The sequence below is a fragment of the Mesoplodon mirus genome, assembly GCF_964341445.2.
Source record: "Mesoplodon mirus genome assembly, chromosome: 2".
NCBI lineage: Eukaryota > Metazoa > Chordata > Mammalia > Artiodactyla > Ziphiidae > Mesoplodon > Mesoplodon mirus.
The window spans coordinates 21729791-21750225 of record NC_138977.1 but is presented as its reverse complement, the minus strand read 5'-3'; the positions used below and the strand labels follow the sequence as shown (position 1 = coordinate 21750225).

Genomic DNA, 20435 nt, shown 5'->3' with positions numbered 1-20435 from the left:
ATATATATATATATATATATATATATATATATATATATATATATATATACACACACATATAAAGCTACATATAAATAGATAACCAACAAGGGCCTACTGCATAACACAGAAAACTGTACTCCACATTTTGTAATAACCTATAAGGGAAAAGAATCTGAAAAAGAATATATATATAAATACACACACACATGTATAACTGAATCACTTTGCTGTACACCAGAAACTAATGCACTTATAAATCAACTATACTTCAATTAAAAATTTTAAAAAGTTTTAAAAAGGGGCTTCCCTGGTGGCGCAGTGGTTGAGAATCTGCCTGCCAATGCAGGGGACACGGGTTCGAGCCCTGGTCTGGGAGGATCCCACATGCCACGGAGCCTGCGCGTCTGGAGCCTGTGCTCCTCAACAAGAGAGGCCGCGATAGTGAGAGGCCCGCGCACCGCGATGAAGAGTGGCCCCCGCTTGCCACAACTAGAGAAAGCCCTCGCACAGAAACAAAGACCCAACACAGCAAAAATAAATCAATAAAGGATTTCATTTAAAAAAAAAAAAAAGTTTTAAAAAAACCAAAGATAAACATAAAAAAAATAATTAAATAGTCATGACCATAGTCGGTGAGAATGAACCAAAAACTTCAGCAAAACTTACATACCTAATGAATATTTTACTCCTTAAAATAAACATACAGGTTTGTTAAAATAATAAAGTCAGTTCCTGGGGCAGGGGGTGAATGCTTTTGAGTACCTGGCTCTCAAAATTCTCTGCTCATAAGGCTCCAAAATGGCTAACAGTGATTTTTTTCCCCAGGTCTTTCCTGCTGAGGGCCAATAGTGCTTCCAGTATCTATATCCTTAGACCCAACATGTAGCAAAAAGGCACCTAGGTCAGAGAGGTGACGGAGCAGTGGGGTGGGAGTAGGTTTGCCAAATTTAATACAGGATACTTTGTTAAATTTGAATTTCAAACAAACAACACATAACTGTTCAGTATGAATAAGTTCCAAATATTGCATGGGACATAATTATACTAAAAAAGTATTAGTTGTTTATCTAAAATTCAAATTTAACACAGCATACATTTTAAAAAATATGCCAACCCTAGGCAGGGTCAGATTTGGACATTTGAGGTGGGTGTCCATATGCATGAACACAAGGCCTCCAATGGTATCAAACTAAGTGGGAGGAGGTGACACAGGGAAGACAGGATACATGTGCCAACCAATGCTCTTTGAATTTCCCACATTCTGACACATAGGAATTCTAAACTCAGCCTTGCTTTCCAGGTCATTTTCAAAATAGGATGATAGAACGAACATATTATAATTTTACATTTTGTTAGCTCTTGTATTTATAATGTTTAAACATTTAGATATATGGTATGTGGGTCTCCATTTCCACTCTTGTCCCAGCTCTACAAAATGTCAAGGAGTTAGGACTGCTGCAGAAAATTGCCCTAAGAGAAGAGGTCAACCGTATCATCAACCACAATTAAAAGATGGGGAAAGTGAGACTTAGAGATGTTATATACAATTTGCTCAAAGTCATTCAGCTAATGGAATCCATTTTCAATGCCAGATCTTTCTGAATATAAAGCAAATATTCCTTTTTTTCTATTACACGTACAGCATGGTGACTACAGTTAATGATACTGTATTGCATATTTGAAAGTGGCTAAGGGAGCAGATCTTTTTTTTTTTTTTTTTTTTTTTCTTTTTGCGGTATGCGGGCCTCTCACTGTTGTGGCCTCTCCCGTTGTGGAGCACAGGCTCCGGATGCGCAGGCCCAGCGGCCATGGCTCACGGGCCCAGCCGCTCCGCGGCATATGGGATCCTCCCAGACCGGGGCAGGAACCCGTATCCCCTGCATCGGCAGGCGGACTCTCAACCACTGCGCCACCAGGGAGGCCCCGGGAGCAGATCTTAAAGCAAATATTTTTCAATACCAAAAATACTTTACTATTTATAAGTTGATGTATCCTTTGATCACACAATTTAACATGCATGCATAAATCTAGGGCATTTCATGGGATATTAAAGATAGGTACAATGGAAATCCCAATTGTTCAATCGTTGATCCTGAATTTTATGGGCCTATACATTTAATTTTATAAGCATGCCCACATGTGATAAAATTGTGGGTTCGTGTTCTGCAATTCAAAACACTGATTTATAAACAGAGTGCTAATTTGAGTTTACAGTGACCAATGTATTTGGCAGAATAATGACTTGTAGTAATTCTTCTTCAAGGTAAATGCCAACCAGTGGATCAAATTATGACTCAAAAAATTGCCTGTTTAATGTTAGAACAAAGAGAGGAAATATTCTTAATGTAATATTTCCATTAAGATATGGGAATTAGGGGCTTCCCTGGTGGTGCAGAGGTTGGGAGTCCGCCTGCCGATGCAGGGGACACGGGTTCAAGCCCTGGTCTGGGAAGATCCCACATGCCGCGGAGCAACTAGGCCCGTGAGCCACAGCTACTGAGCCTGCGTGTCTGGAGCCTGTGCTCCACAACAAGAGAGGCCGCGATAGTGAGAGGCCCGCGCACCGCGATGAAGAGTGGCCCCGGCTTGCCGCAACTAGAGAAAGCCCTCACACAGAAACGAAGACCCAACGCAGCAAAAATTAATTAATTAATTAATTAAAACTCCTACCCCCAACATCTAAAAAAAAAAAAAAAAAGATATGGGAATTAATTGTCATATTCCACTCTAGGAACAATCCAGCCAACAGTGCGGAGGCAGTTCATACGCTTTGAAGCTCAACATACCTGGGTTTTCCTCATTACTAAATTAACTACTTAACATCTGCAGGCCTCAGTTTCCTTATTTTATAAAAACAGCCTTCTTGAGATTATACGTAAAGGCTTTAGAACAATGGTGTTATACTGTCGACACATTATGTAAATATTATAGATTGTAATATATCATATATTATATTAAATATTCTTATTAGGCTATATATTGTCATTGTGCTATTTATTATTGTTCTATTTAACAACTTTCTGGCTAACCTGAAGAAACAGGCCGCAAGCAAGCTCCCAGGGCAAAGAGGCGGGTATTGGTTACCATGACAACAGCGCGCGCCTAGACATTTTCCACTCACACGTCGCTGGGGAAGAGAAAAGCCTAGGCTACGTATTCCGTCATCACTACGCGCTCATTAGGCTTCTCCGTTCCGTTTTAGAAGGTCCCGGCCCGGCTACCGTCGCTCCGCGCCAGGAATTATTTTCGCTTTTCAACCTTTGTTACAGTGCACCGAGGCTGCAAGACCGTAAGTATTAAGGGAAGAGTGATAAGGAGCGAGCGAGCGTTAAAAGAGGTGCCGCAGCACACTCCCACTTCTGAACCTTCCCTGTGTTTGCTTGATCCTATCAGCTTCCTCTCAGCTGGGATCGCGCCGCGTCAACTTCCGGGCGGGTGCCCGCCAGCACGGCCTCCGCCGCTCCCCTCCTTTGGCCCCTTTGTGTCCCCGCAGTGTCGAGGCACGGGCCTTGGCACGTCCTTTTTCGAGGCAGGGAGCATCGTAGTGCAGGGAGCCTCTCACTGTGGGCGGGCGCGCCGCCCGCAGGGGGTTAGCGTGGCGAACGTGCCTGCGCGTGCTGGGGTAAGAGGAGGTTGCACGAGGGTCAGCGTGTGGTTCGAGGAAGGAGGGGCGAGGTGGGGGGGGTGGGAAACGAAGGGGAGTGAAAAGAGCAATGGAAAATTTTAAAAGGATACCCCTGTCCACCTGATTGTTGTGGCCTAACAATGAGGCGCAGCCATAATAGTCATCCTGAGCCACTGACATGTTTGCGGGCTCTTAATTGCCTTCGGGATGAACTGCTGTGGCTTTGTATTTTATATTGATTTCATGGCCTCTTTTTGTTTTCTCCCTGCAGATAGTTCATTTAAAGCTCCCATCCCCACGAGGTGGTGGTTTCTACCAATATGAATCTTTTCAACCTGGACCGTTTTCGCTTTGAGAAAAGGAATAAGATTGAGGAGGCGCCCGAAGCAACCCCTCAGCCCTCCCTGCCTGGCCCTTCTTCACCAATTTCTCTTAGTGCTGAAGAGGAGAATGCTGAAGGGGAAGTTAGCAGGGCAGGCACCCCTGACTCAGATATAACTGAAAAAACAGGTGAGTTACAGTGTTGCAAATTGATACAGCATCAAGAGATAGAGAGGTTTTTTCGTTTGTTTGTTTTTTGAGGTTTTTTTGTTTTATAAGAAGAAAGGCAGAAGAGCTTCTAATTTTTGTGCTTGATGTCATACATACTGATGCATTGTCCTTCACCATGCCCTTTTACATACAGCTTTGGGACTGCCAAAGGCACCATGTACCTCCAACTGATTATCCTTCCATAGTTGTTCCGCTTTTTTGGGAGTTCTTAGATTATGGCCCAATGATGGAAGCTAAAATCAGAATTTAGGTCAGAGTGGTAGCTAAGGGAGGAAGAACTCGGTGAGTCAGTCCTATGATACACTTTGAGGACGTTACTGCCAGACGTTTACATTCATTCCAGTATTTCTCCAAAAAACATTGATCACCTGCTGTGAGTTAGACTTTATTCAAGGTGCCTGAACACAGCCTCTATGAGCAGATGAAGAGCAGATCACGTTCAGATTTTGCCAACCACCTGACTTCCTGGAGCTCTCCAAAGTGCGAATGAATAATTGGTATTCTTCATGGTGAATGAACCATTTTTAACCTCTTCAGCTAGTTGTCACGGACAGTAGGGTTGGAGAAGGAGCCAAAAATTAGCATTCCCATCTTAATCTATGTTCTTCGAGCAGTTAACGATTAGAATATATTTGATCTTTTACTGTGTTTTAGGCATAGCGGTGAGTGCTTCACATCCTCTCATTTAATTTGTACAACAAGCTTATAGATAATATTATCCACATTTTGCAGAAATGAGCCCCAGGGAGGTTAAATTGTTAGCAAGTTCATAGAACCAGAGCTCAAATCCAAGCAGTCTAATTCCAAGTTATATTTTAGTGTTTAATTCAGTAATACCTTTTTTTAGTGCAAAACTCAGTATTTCACAAGCAGCTTTTAAATTTCAGAATTGGTAATATATGTCTTCACCTTTGATATCCCCATTTTGTCTGCTACTCTTCTACTTAAATGTAGCAGTGAGGGCAGAGTCCCTACAAGTAATCATTAGAATAATATTTTAAAATACTTTGGTGTAACTGGAACGTGGTGGAACAATTTGGTAGGTTGGGTTAAGTGGTAATTAGAAGTCAAATCGTGAGAGGCTTTGTTTATCTGAAGAGTTTTGAGCTTACCTGATTTCAAACCACTGGAGGATTTAAGCACTGGAGTGACATCCCTGTGTGCATTCTTTGAGCAGATGTTTGGTTTGCATAACATGCTGTGGTTAATGTCTAAACATCCAGGTACTTTAATATTTTAACAGTAAATATTTTAATCTGTTTCTTATGTAGTTAGGGCAGGGAAGGCCAGGGTGTAGGCCTGGGATTTTGAGTCCTTGGAAGCCTCTGCTTCATCATTTTAGTTAAATGGGACGTTGGGCAAGTCACTTAGATTATCTGAGATCCACAATTTTTTCACCTCTAAAATAAAAGCACTTTGTAAACTGGAATTCAATGAAATGTTTTAGTTATTTATCAATATTAGTAATGTGAAATTTTTAATTGCTTTTTCTAATCAGAAGGTGTTTTTCTGCGTTCCTCTTTTTTTCCTAAGGAGACTTCACTCCATCTTTCTTTATTGGGACTTTTCATACATAAATTACTCTTAAAATTGAGATTGTCTTTAGAAATCCTATGGTCAGTCTTGATGACACTTGGGAAATATGGAAGTCAGGTTTTTTTCAGGAATGGTGAGGGTTCATCCTACCAGGAATAGAGAGCCTTGCTTTTGGAAAAGATTATTGTAATTGATCCTGTGGATTTTTGAGAATCTTGAAAACGAAGGCAAAGTTGAGACTTTACATTGTAGATCCATGCAAAAGTAGAAGGGCAAAATGATGAAAGAATCTTGTTCTGTAAAAACAATCAGTCTAGCAGTCATGAGTACTATGTCTTGTTAAAGGGTAGAGTTTAAAGAGAGAGAAATCATTTAGGAATCTCTCATAGTCCAGACTTAATGATGGCAGTACAGATAGAGAAGAACGAGGTATGAGAGATCACAGTAAGAAAGGGCAAGATTTTACAATTAGGTCGTTGTGTAGGAGTGAGATAAAAATGCATGTTAAGAATTTTAGTTTAAGTGATTGAGGGAAAAAAGGTAGTTCTGTACATTAGAATAGGTAAGACGTTGGGCATGCCTTTAAAAATTCACATGAGGGGCTTCCCTGGTGGCGCAGTGGTTGAGGGTCCGCCTGCCAATGCGGGGGACGCGGGTTTGTGCCCTGGTCTGGGAGGATCCCACATGCTGCGGAGCAGCTGGGCCCGTGAGCCATGGCCACTGAGCCTGCACGTCCGGAGCCTGTGCTCCGCAACGTGAGAGGCCACAGCAGTGAGAGGCCCGCGTACTGCCAAAAAAAAAAAAAAAAAAGGAAAAAATAAAAATTCAAATGAGAATCAAAGGTCCTGCCCTCAATTTAGCAGTAGACCAAATGCAGCTTAACTTAGCATGGGGGAGGGAGATGCTGAGTTGCACATTGGGCCTGTGTGGAGGTCAAGACACAAGTTGGATTTAAGATCACACTGGATATGGACATTGGGAAATTGTCAGTGGGATATGAATATTGACCTTACTTTCTTTAGCATCAACTAGTAACTTATTCTGTTATTTTGTGGGATGATGCTATATTTGTTTATTTAAAATAGTTTTAGGGTCTAAGTCAGCTTATAGGACAGAAATTGTATATGGTTAAAATTACCTGTAATCACTCTTTTTCAGTTAATCCTATTATTTTACCTAACATGAGTTAAGATTTAATTTCCTACCCCTCTCCTTCAGTTACTGTGCCGCAGATACACTGTTCCTTGAATACGCCAAACCCCATTCAGTCGTTCCTTTTCCCATTTGCTCTTCCATCTGCCTCCAAGACGCTTTCTGTTGATATCTACTTGTGACTCTGCTTTGTTCCATTAGGGCCTAGTGAAGTGTTACCCTTTTCTAGAAGGTCTTTTCTTGACCACTCTCTGAAGTAGCAACCACCCCCCTCCCCCCCTTTTACTGTACTGTATTTTTCTATATACACTGCATTATATATATGTGTCTCCCTTATTAGAATATAAGATCTGTAATAGCAAAGACCTTGTTCATCTATCCATCCCCATTGCTCAGAACAGTGACTGACTGGTGTATAGTAGGCCCTCAGTAAATATGTGTTGAAAGAAGGTGCTTTGGATGATGATTAGGTGGTATTAGTCCTTTGTACACATTTTAAAAATATTCCTCCTCCTCTTTACGATCTTGAAACAGTGCCGTAGCCATCAGTCATTCTTTAGCCATGGATACTTGAAACTACTTTTGATATAGGCCAGGCTCCCTTAATCCAGCCTTTGGATATGAGGGCATACACTTAACCTGTGGTCACCTCCCCCTGCCTAGGTTTATTTTACTCTCACAGTGCCCAGAATTATCAATGGTTATTACTTACACTTTATTTCTCTTTTTTTATTTGACTTTTCTGGAAGCATAGCAGGTTTGGAGAGAATAAAGCAATGACAAATGAGTGTGAGAGGAGAGAACCAGCAATGTTTTATGCGTAAAGAATAAAAAGTTGAACTAAGCATGATCCTCAAGGGATACCAAGAAGAAAGGACATGTAAATATATATAGTTAAAATAGCACAATGTGGTAACTCATAACAAGGGAAGATAGTAAGCAGTGTAGAACCACAGTCTGATTCACAGTGATTAAATTATCCCTTCTTTCTGTAGAGGATCAGGAAAAGTCATCGATGACTTTGAGTGGACCCTAAGCAATGACTCATTGCTTATTCAGTGAACTAGGGATGGAAATACATGTTGCCTTGGAGTGTGGTATGTAAATGGAATAGGTGAGGTTATCTAGGGAAGAGGAGGTGTAGGGCAGTATAGATGAAGCTGAAATGATTTAGAAACAAAAACTGCTGGGTTGGGAGGGGCCTATATATGCTGTGCCAGGGAGGATGGACTTTATTTGGTACACAATACAGAGCATTTCGGTATGGGAAAAACATTAATGAAGATGTTGCCATAATTGAAGCCTAACTGTAGGGAAATGACAGTAGGGATGACAAAGGAGGCAGTTTAGGGAAGTTTTATATGATATTTATTTGATGGTATTTGATGATCAGTTAAATGTGGAGGATTTAAAGGTAACTCACATGTTCCTTGCTTGGACAGCTGAATGATTGGCACTGTCAACTGAATTAGGCAGTAGGATTAGGAGGAAGACACCAAAGCATGTTGAATTTGGGTTACTTCTTATATGTCAGTAGCAAGGTCTAGTAGAGGGTTGAACATTGGAGTTTGGAGCTCGGAGAGTGGTCGGAATCTGAGAAATCAACTTGGGAGCCATCCTTGTAGTAGTTACCAAAAAATGTCCTAAGCAAGATACGTGGTAAAAAGCATCAATATTTAATGATGGACAGAGGAAGGGGAACCAATGAAAGATATAAAGGATGACTAGAACAGTCCTAGAAAATGATAATGCCCTGGAAGTGGAAGATAGGAGAGTGTCCAGGGTGGTGTATAGTGAACCGTTTCAGATGTTGCAGAGAGGTCAAGTTGGATCTGATGAGAGACCACTTTCCTTGGAAATTAAAGTTCCTGTTGACCTTTAGCAGTTTCAGTAGAAAGCTGAGGAAGTGAAGACTACTCTTCCAAGACGGGAAAGAGAGAAACAGCTTGACGGGGAAGCAATGTCAAGAAAAGATGTTTGAGGAATGTTGAAAATTGAGCATCCAAGGGGAAGAAGCTAGGGGAGAGGAAAAGGATGAGGGAGGGGAGGTATCTGAAGAAAGACATCAAGGGGGTGGGAGTGTGCACATAGCTGGACTATATAACTTGGAATAAAGACACATTTTATCCAGGGGAGGGGGAGTGAAAGAGAAAAATAGATGGGTTCATAGGTTATTATGAGGTTGGGTTGGAGGAAAGTTTCAGTATATGCTTGAAGAATTTCTTTTCTTGATAAAATATATTCAGTCTTCTAAAGCGGTTGCTCTTTAGATGTGGTTGTCATGTAGAAAGTAGCCATTGTTAATAAGTGAGAGAAAAAGGTTTAAATTATACCTGTTATCAAAAAAGATTTCCAGAGAGCAATGCTCTGCCACTTAACGGATGGTATGATCTTGATTAAGACATTATCGTTTTTGGATTTCACTTCCTTCGTCTAGATGTTCTCTGAAGTCCTTGCAAGCTGTAAAATGGATAAGATCCTTTGAATGATGAAGCTGAATATACCATTTTAGCCTTATGATCTGTAACCATCAGGTATTCCTCAGTCCTTTTAAAGTGTGTGTGGCCAAGATGTGAATCATCATTATATCTTTGGATAGAAATTTTGGTTTCTATTAGTGTTAGTTGAAAAGCAATAATTGGTAAAAGGGTTAGTGCTCGATTGTTCTAATAGAAAGTACAGTGAGTCTAAATGTCTTAAGTACTTTTTTTTTTTTTTTTTTTTTTTTTTTTGGCCGTACGCGGGCTTCTCACTGTTGTGGGCTCTCCCGTTGCGGAGCACAGGCCCCGGACGCTCAGGCTCAGAGGCCATGGCTCACGGGCCCAGCCGCTCCGCGGCACGTGGGATCTTCCCGGACCGCGGCACAAACCCGTGTCCCCTGCTTCGGCAGGCTGACTCTCAACCACTGTGCCACCAGGGAAACCCTTAAGTACATTTTAAATGTACATTTTTTGTTTGTGTTTTCCTTCTCTACCTTTTTACTTTCCATGCTTGGCTATTTTCTTCAAAATAAAATGTTATATAAAAGAATTAAATGATTACAACAGTGTGTAGTGAAGAGAGACTCTTCTGTAATCCTCATTTAGTGTTGGTATTTATTCTTTTGTATTTTTTTCCGGCCTGTATATATTCTAGCTTTTTTTTTTTTTTAGATAAAATAGTATTATGTACATACATATCGTAATGCAACTCACTGTTAACTAAAAAGTAGATTTTTTATCCTCTCCATGTCAGTTCATATAAAATATACTGCACTTCAATTTTTTTTAGTGACCACAGTGTATCTTATTATACACAGATGTATTATAATTCATGTAGTTTCCTGTTTATAGACATTGGTTGTTTTGGTTTATTTCTTCTTCTTTTTGTTGTTAAAAGAATGCTGTAGTGACCATCCTTTTGAATAAATATTTTTGCCTCTGTACAATCTGTGGAAGAATTCTGGGAAATGGAATTGTCAAATTAGAGGGAATATGAGTAATATTTTAGTAACTGCCAAATCACCCTACACAGAAGTTTTACCAGTTTGCACCACACTGCAGCTTGGTTTTGAGATGTCTGCTTTTTCATACCAGGCTAAAATATTGCAAACATTTTTAATCTTTAAAGGGCTAATAAGCAATTAAATTGCATTATTTTTATTCTTTATTTTTAAGGTTAAGTATGTTTTCATAAATGTTATTAACAATTTGAACTTTTTCTGTGTTCCTTTTTCTCATTTTCTAATAAATGATTTATATGTTTTTTTATTTTATTCTTTTAATTCTGTTTGTTGTTTGTGACAGAGAAGTTTTACATGGTCAGTTTGTTCATCTTTTTCAAGGCTTATGGGTTTTAGGTCCTGATCTGACCTGGTAAAAGATTTGGTAAAAGAAAGCCATTCCCTACCACCACATTATAAATATATTCATCCATATTTTCTTCTATCACATCTGTGTTAATTTTCTTCTTAATTGTAATAAAATGTACACACATAAAATATGCAATAGCTAGTTTTAAGTGTACAGATCAAAGAGGGTTAAGTACATTCACATTGTTGTACACCCAATCTTTGGAACTCTTTTCATCTTGCAAAACTGAAACTCTTTATCCCTTAAACAATTCCTTCTTACCCCCAGCAATCACCCTTACATCTTCTGTCTCTATGTACTTGACTACCCTAGGTACATTATAAAAGTGGAATCATGCCAAAAAGTGGCAGTCTTTTGTTACTGCCTTATTTCACTTTCTCTAATGTCTTCAAGATTCATCCACATTGTAACGTGTATCAGAATTTCCTCACTTTTTAAGGCTGAAGAATATTTCCTTGTATGTATACCTACATTTTCTTTATTATTCATTTGTGGATGACACTTGGGTTGCTTTCACTTTGGGGCTATTGTGAATAATGCTGCTGTGAAAATGAGTATACAAATATCTCTTCCAGACCCTGCTTTCAGTTCTTTTGGGTATACACCCAGAAATGGAATTGCTAGATCATACAGGAAACCACCATATATTTTCCACAGTAGCTGCACCATTTTACATTCCCACTAACAGTGCACAAGGGGTCCAGTTTCTCTCCACGTCCTTGCCAACACTTGTTATTTTCTGTTTTTTTGTTTTGTTTTTTGGGGTGTTTTTTTGTAGCCACACTGATGGATATGAGTTGCTTTTTTAAATTTTTTTAAACCTTAACTTTCATCTGGAGTTTGTTATAAGGGCTAAAGAAAGGGTGATACGGTTTTCTCCTTTGTTCATTATTTATCATTTACTAGTCACTTATCCCAGAACCATTTATTGACAAATCCTTTTTCTTATATTTGAAATGTCATCATTATAGCCATACCTCAGAGATATTGCGGGTTTGGTTCCAGACCACCACAATAAAGTATCGCAGTAAAGCAAGTCACATGAATTTTTTGGTTTCCCAGTGCATATAAAAGTTATGTTTATACTATAGTCTTTTAAGTGTGCAGTAGCGTTGTCTTAAAAAAAAACAATGTACGTACCTTAATTAAGAAACTTCATTGCTAAAAACTTTTAACCATCATCTGAGCCTTTGGTGAGTTGTAATGTCTTTGCTGGGGGAGGGTCTTGCCTCGATGTTAAGGGCTGCTGACTGCTCAGGGTGGTGGTTGCTGAGGCCTGGGGTGGCCATGGCAGCTTCTTAAAATAGGACCACAGTGACGTTTCCGCATCAGTTGATTCTTTCTTCCACAAATGATTTCTCTATAGCGTGCAGTGCTGTTTGGTAACATTTTACCTACAGCAGAACTTCTTTCAGAATTGGAGTCAGTCCTTCCAAACCTTGTCACTGCTTTATCAGCTAAGTTTATGTAGTATTCTAAATCCTTTGTTGTTATGTCAACAGTCTTCACAGCATCTTCACCAAGAGTAGATTTCATCTCAAGAAACTCCTTCCTTTGTTCATCCATAAGAAGCAACTTCTCCATTAAAGTTCTATCGTGAGATTGCAGCAATTCAGTCACATCTTCAGGGGCCACTCCTGAATTTTTTTTCTTTCTTTCTTTTTTTGGGGGGACTGCTCTGCATGCAGTATTGGGATATTATTTCCCCGACCAGGGATCAAACCCAAACCCCCTGCAGTAGAAGCTCAGTCTTAACCACTGGACTGCCAGGGAAGTCCCAAGGCACCACTTGTAATTCTAGAACATCTGCAGTTCATTCTTCCACTGAAGTCTTGAAGTCATCCATGAGGGTTGGAATCAGCTTCTTCCAACCTCCTGTTAGGTTGATATTTTGACCTCTTCTCATGAATCACAACTGTTCTTAATGGCATCTAGAATGGTGACTCCTTTCCAAAAGGTTTTCAATTGACTTTGCCCAGATCCATCAGAGAAATTGCTATTGATGGCAGCTGTAGCCTTATGGAAAATATTTCTTAAATAATAGGACTTTTAAGTCAAAGGTCCTTGATCCATGCGCTGCAGAATGGATGTTGTGTTAGCAGACATGAAAACAATCTCATTGTACATCTCTATCAGAGCTCTTAAGTGACCAGGTGCATTGTCAGTGAGCAGTCATATTTTGAAAGGAATCTTTTTCCGAGCAGTAGGTCTCAACAGTGGGTTTAATATATTCAGTATTTGGTGTTACAAACAGATGTGCTGTCATCCAGACTTTTTTCCACTTATAGAGCACAGGCAGAGTAGATTTAGCATAATTCTTAAGGGCCCTAGGATTTTCAGAATGGTAAATTAGCATTGACTTCAACTTAAAGTTACCAGCTGCATTAGCCCTTAACAGGAGAGTCAACTTGTCCTTTAAGCCAGGCATTGACTTCTCCTCTCTAGCTATGGAAGTCCTAGATGGCATCTTCTTCCATTAGAAAGCTGTCTGGTTTACATTGAAAACCTCTTCTTTAGTGTAACCACCTTCATTAATTATCTTAGATCTTCTGGATATCTTGCTGCAGCCTCTACATCAACACTTGCTGCTTCATCATGCACTTTTATGTTATGGAGACAGCTTCTTCAGCCTTATGAACCAACCTCTGCTAGCTTCAAACTTCTTTTCTGCAGCTTCCTCACCTCTCTCAGCCTTCATAGAATGGAAGAGTTGGGGCCTTGCTCTGGGTTAGGCTTTGGCTTAAGGGAATGCTGTGGCTGATTTAATCTTTTATCCAGGCCACTAAAACTTTCTCCATATAAGCAAAAGGCTGTTTGGCTTCTTATTTGTGTGTTCACTGGAATAGAACTTTTAATTTTCTTCAAAAACTTTTCCTTTGCATTCACAACTTGGCTAACTGGTGCAAGAGGCCTAGCTTTTGGCCTGTCTTGGCTTTCGACATGCCTTCTTACTAACCTTAATCATTTCTAGCTTTTGAAAGAGAGGGATGTGCAACTTTTCCTTTCACTTGAATACTTAGAGAACATTGGAGGGTTATTAATTGGCCTAATTTATTGTTGTGTCTTAAGGAATAGGGATGCTGGGGACTTCCCTGGTGGTCCAGTGGTTAAGACTCCACTCTCCCAATGCAGGGGACCCGGGTTTGATCCCTGGTCAGGGAACTGCATCCCGCATGCCACAACTAAAGATTCCTCATGCTGCAACTAAAGATCCCGCATGCCACAAGAAGATCCTGTGTGCCACAACCAAGACCCAGCTCAGCCAAATAAATTTAAAAAAAAAAAGGACTAGGGAGGCTGGAAGAGAGGGAGAGTGATGAAGGAAGTGGCAGGTTGGTGGAGCAGTCAGAACACACATAACGTGTATCAGTTAAGTTTGCCATCTTATCTGGGCACTGTTTGGGCACCCAAAACAATTACAGTAGTAACATCAAAGATCATTGACCACAGATCACCATAGCAAATATCACAATAATGAAAAAGTTTCAAATACTGCAAGAATTACTACCAAAATGGTGTCAGTAAACTTGCTCAACACAGGGTTGCCACCAACCTTCAGTTTGTAAAATGCACAATATCTGCAAAGTGCAGTAAAAAAAGGTATGCCTGTAGTGTAGATTTTGGTATGTTTTTGTTGTGTTTTGTTTTCTTTTTTTGTGGTACGTGGGCCTCTCACTGTTGTGGCCTCTCCCGTTGCGGAGCACAGGCTCTGGACGCGTAGGCTTAGCGGCCATGGCTCACGGGCCCAGCCGCTCTGCGGCATGTGGGATCTTCCTGGACCAGGGCACGAACCCGTGTCCCCTGCATCGGCAGGCGGACTCTCAACCACTGCGCCACCAGGGAAGCCCTGTTGTTTTTTCTTCAATAAAATGTTGAAGAAAGTTTAACCTGAAAGTTTAAAGAAGTGGTTTCTTTGTTTTTTCTTTTCTTTTTTGTTTTTTTAATTTCCAAGTGACTGAAATTTTGCTTCAGTGTTCTTATTAACATTTACTTCCAGTTTCACTTTTTGTGATAGGAGAATGTGGTCTGTAGTATTTCTTCTTTGATGAATTTACTGAGATTTTCTTTTCGGCCTACTACACAATTTCTGTAAAAGTTCTAAGTGTACTTGAAAAGAGACATAATCTAACTGTAGATTTAATTATATGTCAAATAATAACATTTTATTATTTATATCATTTTTTTCAAACTGGATCACAAACATGTCATAAAGTCAGTTTCTTGTATCCTGACTAAATGCATATAACTTTTTTTAATGGAGTAGAATAAATAGAAAATTATCAAAGTATCACTTACAATAAAGCCTCTGAGACCTTTGTTTCAGTTATATATGTCTGTCTAGCAATCGATGTGTTTAGGGTCATAATCTACAATGGGTCTCTTACAGTGGGTTCCAATCAAAAATGTTTGAAAAACACCTTTCTGTATCTTAATTGTTTTTGTTCTCTCTTCTCTATTAAGAATTTAGACAAGAGAGTTAAAGCCTCATATTTGTCTCTATTGACTTTCTGCTTTATGTATCCTGCATTGTTTATTCATTTCATTATTAGAATGCAGTTGTACATGTTAGTTATATTTTTATTGTAGATATAAATTCTGTTATTAAAAAGTACCTTTTAGGTTTAACACTTTGACATTGTCCATTATTAATAGCATGACTTTCCTTCCTTTACATTTTTTCTTTTTATCTTTATCTTTTCTTTTGGCCTAAACCTGAAATGTTTCTTCTTTCTCATTTTATCTTAGAGTAGTGTATTAGAAACTACCCTTCAATCTTCTATTCAGTGTATACTTTGTCTTTTTCAAGAGCTTTCATCAGAGGTAGTTTGACTTATCTGAGATGCTAAATGTCTTTCCCTATCTACTATGGCATTCAAATTAAAACAGTCAAGATTTTATAATCTATTATTTTGGTAATTAACCTTTCAAGGAGGCAAATATATGATGTGCTTTACTAGGTATTCAAAAGAACTGCCTTGAAAGTCAGTTGCCATGTTGGAGAATTGAACCATGTAGAGCCATATACAATTAGAATATCAAAAGTGGCACACTTACATAAGTCTGCAGGACAGATATAAAGGGTTTTTTTTGTGTTTGTTTGTTTTTGAGAACTGGGTGTCTTTCTTTCTTTCTTTGGTTGCACGGGGTCTCTTAGTTGCGGCTTGCAGTCTCCTTAGTTGTGTTTCGCCAGCTCCTTAGTTGCAGCACGCAGGCTCCTTAGTTGCGGCTCACAGGCTCCTTAGTTGCGGAATGCGAACTCCTAGTTGTGGCATGCATGTGGGATCTAGTTCCTTGAGCAGGGATCGAACCCGGGCCACCTGCATTGGGAGCGTGGAGTCTGAACCACTATGCCACCAGGGAAGTCCCAGATATAAAGGTTTAAGTGTTTTCATTCTGCTTTGGGAGATCACCTTTATTTATGGATGACCTTTCATAATCTCCCAGTAGTGATTTTTTTGTTTGTTTTTTTTAGTGGTTCTTGATCTTGGACCACTTAGAAAGGTAGAATCAGTGGCAGGTTTAAATCCTCATTTTGTTTCATGGTAGACTTAGATATGAGAATGGGTAAAAATATACTGGAAGAGTTTGGGATATAAAATTATCTTCTCATGCATACCACTAATGGGGAATTTCATTTGGAATTACCCCCTGGAACCTTGGAATCTTCTTGCATATGGTAATGATGTAGGTTCCCATTGCCTTTGGTAGAGAAAATATCATTTTCTGTCTCTAAAACATAGGATTTTTTATTGTTTTTATTTGAAAGGATAGCTGTTTTCCCTCATGTTCCTTTAGCGTTTTGTTTATTCCTCTCGCATGGCACAGATTACGACTCACAACATTGCTACTTACGTACATGGCTACTTGGCTCCTATTATTAGTTTCTTTAGGGCAAGTGGAACTGTGACTGGCCTTTATTTTCCTTCAGTACCCCCCACGTCCTGGCACTAGTGCCTTCAATACAGCAGGCGTTCAGCAAAGTCAGAATTACGTAGTAACCCGTGTCTTTATATTGTTTCTACTTGTCACCGTTCTTTCCTTCATTTCTATATTTTTCTTTTTTGCTCCCTTCCTGTCTCCTTTGTGGTGCTGCTTAAAAGTGCTTGTTTGCTTTGGGTCAGAAAGCATCATTGCATCAGGAATATCTTTTTGACCATTGGCTATTAGATATTTTTGCTGCTGTTTACTTCCAAAAATAGTCCAAACAAATCTAAGCATTTCAGCACTATTCTAATTCCAGATTATTGACTATATTGGAAAATTGATATTTTATATAAATAAGCTCTTACTGTTTCCCTTTAGTTCTCAAAGTGTGGTCTGTGAACCTTTGAGGTCCCTAAGACCCAAACGGGTGTCCATAAGGTCAAAACTATTTCATAATAATATTAAGGCATCACTTGCCTTTTTCAGAATATTGGTATTTGCACTGATGGTGCAAAAGCAGTGGCAGGTAAAACTGCTAGTGCCCCAGCATGAATCGAGGCCAAGATTCCAAACTGTTCTAAACTGTCATTGTATCCTTAAAATTTTTAAATACCAGTTTCACTTAAGAATGTTCTTGATGAAGCAGTAGTTTTTAATAAGATGAATGTACAATCTAGTTCAAGAGACTCTAGTTCTCCTAGTACTCATTAATAGAATTTTTAGGCACTCCCCACCATGCAGTAATACATTTAAATGGCCAGTTTGAAAAGCTTTTTTTTTTTTTTTTTTGGCTGCATTGGGTCTTCATTGCTGTGCGTGGGCTTTCTCTAGTTGCGGCGAGCAGGACCTACTCTTCACTGCAGTGCATGGGCTTCTTATTGCAGTGGCCTCTCTAGTTGCGGAGCACAGGCTCTAGGGTGCATGGGCTTCAGTAGTTGCAGCACATGGGCTCAGTAATTGAGGCATGCAGGCTCAGTACTTGCGGCACGCGGGTTCTAGGGTGCCTGGGCTTCAGTAGTTGTGGCTCGCGGGCTCTGGAGTGCAGACTCAGTAGTTGTGGCACACAGGTTTAGTTGCTCCGCGACATGTAGGATCTTCCCGGACCAGGGATCAAACCCGTGTCCCCTGCATTGGCAGGCGGATTCTTAACCACTGTGCCACCAGGGAAGTCCCTGAGTAAAGAAGCTTTTTAAAGAAAAGTAGACAATCCAAATCATTTTGCAAAAGCCCTTTTCAAGTATAAGAAAGCAGGACACTTTTGTTAAACTGTTAAAATGATATGCATTAAGTTTAGGTCAAATTTTTGATACAGTAAAGATCTAAGTTCTTAGTTTTATGTGTGATTTGTGACGTATCAGGAATACTATGTAAAAGCAGTGTCCCTAGTACCTTTATACTTATTTTACAGGAATTGGACTATAATTTTATTACTTTACATAATTATCAGAACTTGTAAATGTCTCCATACATATGACAGTTAACATAGCTGTGATTTGTTCCAGAGCAGAGTTTTTCACCTAAGGCACACTCAACATTTATAAAATTGTTCTTTTGGAACAATTTTGTGATTTGCTTTTCAGTAATGTTGCTAGGACTTCATTGCAGGAAGTAAAGTATTTTTTAGTTCACTCCAGGCGATTGGTTATATAGGCCTTGGTTAATGTTATTTACAAATATGACTCAGGAGCCTTATGATAATGATAGTTATCATTTCATGACAGTTAATGGGGGGTGAGGCCAAGAGTTTTAGGGGGGACTTGAGCATCCCCCAGTTTTGGTGTGGGGGGCAGGGAAGTCCTGGAACCAGTCCCCTCAAACCTCACAGATACTGAGGGGTGATGGTATTCACTAAATCAAGGCACTGACTACTTTTACTTTAATATGAATTTCTTAAATCTGATCTCTCCTCAAGTGTATAATGGAGAATAATTTTAGAACTCAGCCCTTTGAAGAGAGGAGACCTCAATAGAATACTATACTCATTTGTTTTACGTAGACGGGTGATGCCAACTTCATTAGGTTGTGAGGGCTCCCGTAACAAAATATCACAGACTGAAGTGGCTTAACCAGCAGACGTTTATTTTCTCCCATATCTGGAAGTTAGAAGTCCAAGATAAAAGTGTTGGCTGGTTCAGTTTCTTGTAAGGCCTTTCTCCTTGGGCTGCAGGTGGCCGCCTTCTCGCTGTGTGCTCACATCACCTTTCCTCCATGCACACACATCCTTGGTGTCTCTTATAAGGACATCAGTCCTTTTGGATTAGGTCACTAACCTAACTGCCTCATTTTAAGTTAGTCTATGAAGGACCTATCTCTAAATACATTACATTCTGAGGTACTGGGGGTTGGAACTTCAACATAGGAATTTTGGAGGGGACATAATTTTGTCCATAACACCAACATTTGTGTAAGAGCTAATGTTTGTTGAATACTGGCTGTGTGCCAATTACTGAACTAAGTGCTTAATACATGTCTTCTGATTTTATGTGCACATTAGCCGTGTGATTATTGGCATCTCTGTTTTACATCTGAGGATGCAGAGACTTAGTGAGGTTATGTAACTTAGCTGAGAGATGGAATTGAAATTCAAGTTGTTTGGGCTCTAGTGTCCATGTTCTCTTAGGCAAGAACTGGGTACTAGGAAGCAAAAGCACAGAGAGAAAAGGGTTAAAATATAAAATACAAACCTGTTTTGCAGCGTCCACTAAGTTCTTGCTAGTAAGTAACCTGTGAATTGGAAAATCATTTAATGCCACCCCTGGTTGACTATTAATTTTTTCTTTAAAACTTGGGAGGGATTTTTGGTTTTAGGATGGAAACAGTGAATGAAGCTAAAGATTTTTAGCACATGATTTGTAATTATCAAAAACAAATTTGCTTTATTTTCAAGTTATTCAAAATCCCTTTCTGCTTTTTCTCTTTTGCAGAAGATTCTAGTGTTCCAGAAACCCCAGAAAATGAAAGAAAATCAAGTATATCATATTTCAAGAATCAAAGAGGAATTCAATATATTGATTTGTCTTCAGATAATGAAGATGTTGTTTCCCCAGATTGCTCCAGTACAGTTCAAGAGAAAAAATTCATCAAAGACACAGTGATTATAGTGTAAGCAACTTAATAGATTCATTATATTTGCATGTATAAGACTTTTTTTGAGAAAAAGTTACTTAAACTGAAAATTTTTGATGACTCCCCCCCTTTTTTGCCTTTTCCTGACTGCATCTTCATCATTTTTCCCTAACTTAAGAGATGTAGAGAGATGTGCGTGGGTGTGTGTGTGTGTGTGTGTGTGTGTGAGTGAGAGAGAGAGAGAGACTCTGGATAACTGATTTTTTTTTTTTCCAGCTGGGCCATGCACTGTGGGATCTTAGTTCCCCAACCAGGGAGTGAACCCAGGCCACAGCAGTAAAAGCACCAAGTCCTAAGTACTGGACCACCAGGGAACTCCCATGGTTCTGATTTTCAATGAAAAGTTCAGTGAGAGCAATTATTTAAGTTTTTCATTCTCCATAGATAGAGAAATTATTTTCACAAGTACCTTCAGTCCCCTGTAACTGCTTTCTGATTTGTTCTTGAATCCTAGAGTCAAATAATTTTACATTTTGGGGACACATTCATTGAGCTAGCACGGAGCTTTGTATGTTAGATAGAAAAACAGTAAATAAATTAAAAATGCAGTATGTCAAATAATACATATGATGGGCAAACAGGAAGGGAAATACAGGGTTTGGGGCCGGGGTGAGGGCATGGTTTCTAAAGCGCATGGTTGGAAAAGACTTCATTAAGAAGATGATGCTTGAGCAAAGACTTGAAGG

General features: G+C 39.5%; 1 protein-coding gene across 3 annotated transcripts in view; it reads left to right on the top strand.

Moving 5' to 3' along the window:
- The first annotated feature begins 3124 nt into the window (after positions 1-3124).
- SMARCAD1 (SNF2 related chromatin remodeling ATPase with DExD box 1) overlaps positions 3125-20435 on the top strand; it is a 71503-nt gene continuing 54192 nt past the window's right edge. For 2 of the 3 annotated variants that reach the window (XM_082639821.1, XM_082639819.1), the window contains exons 1-3: positions 3413-3604; positions 3879-4117; positions 19548-19725. In XM_082639821.1, the coding sequence (XP_082495947.1) occupies positions 3928-4117; positions 19548-19725 (368 nt within the window). In that variant the 5' untranslated portion in view covers positions 3413-3604; positions 3879-3927. Of the gene's footprint in view, positions 3272-3412; positions 3605-3878; positions 4118-19547; positions 19726-20435 lie in introns of those variants that run through there. The other variant, XM_082639820.1, reaches the window with a different exon arrangement.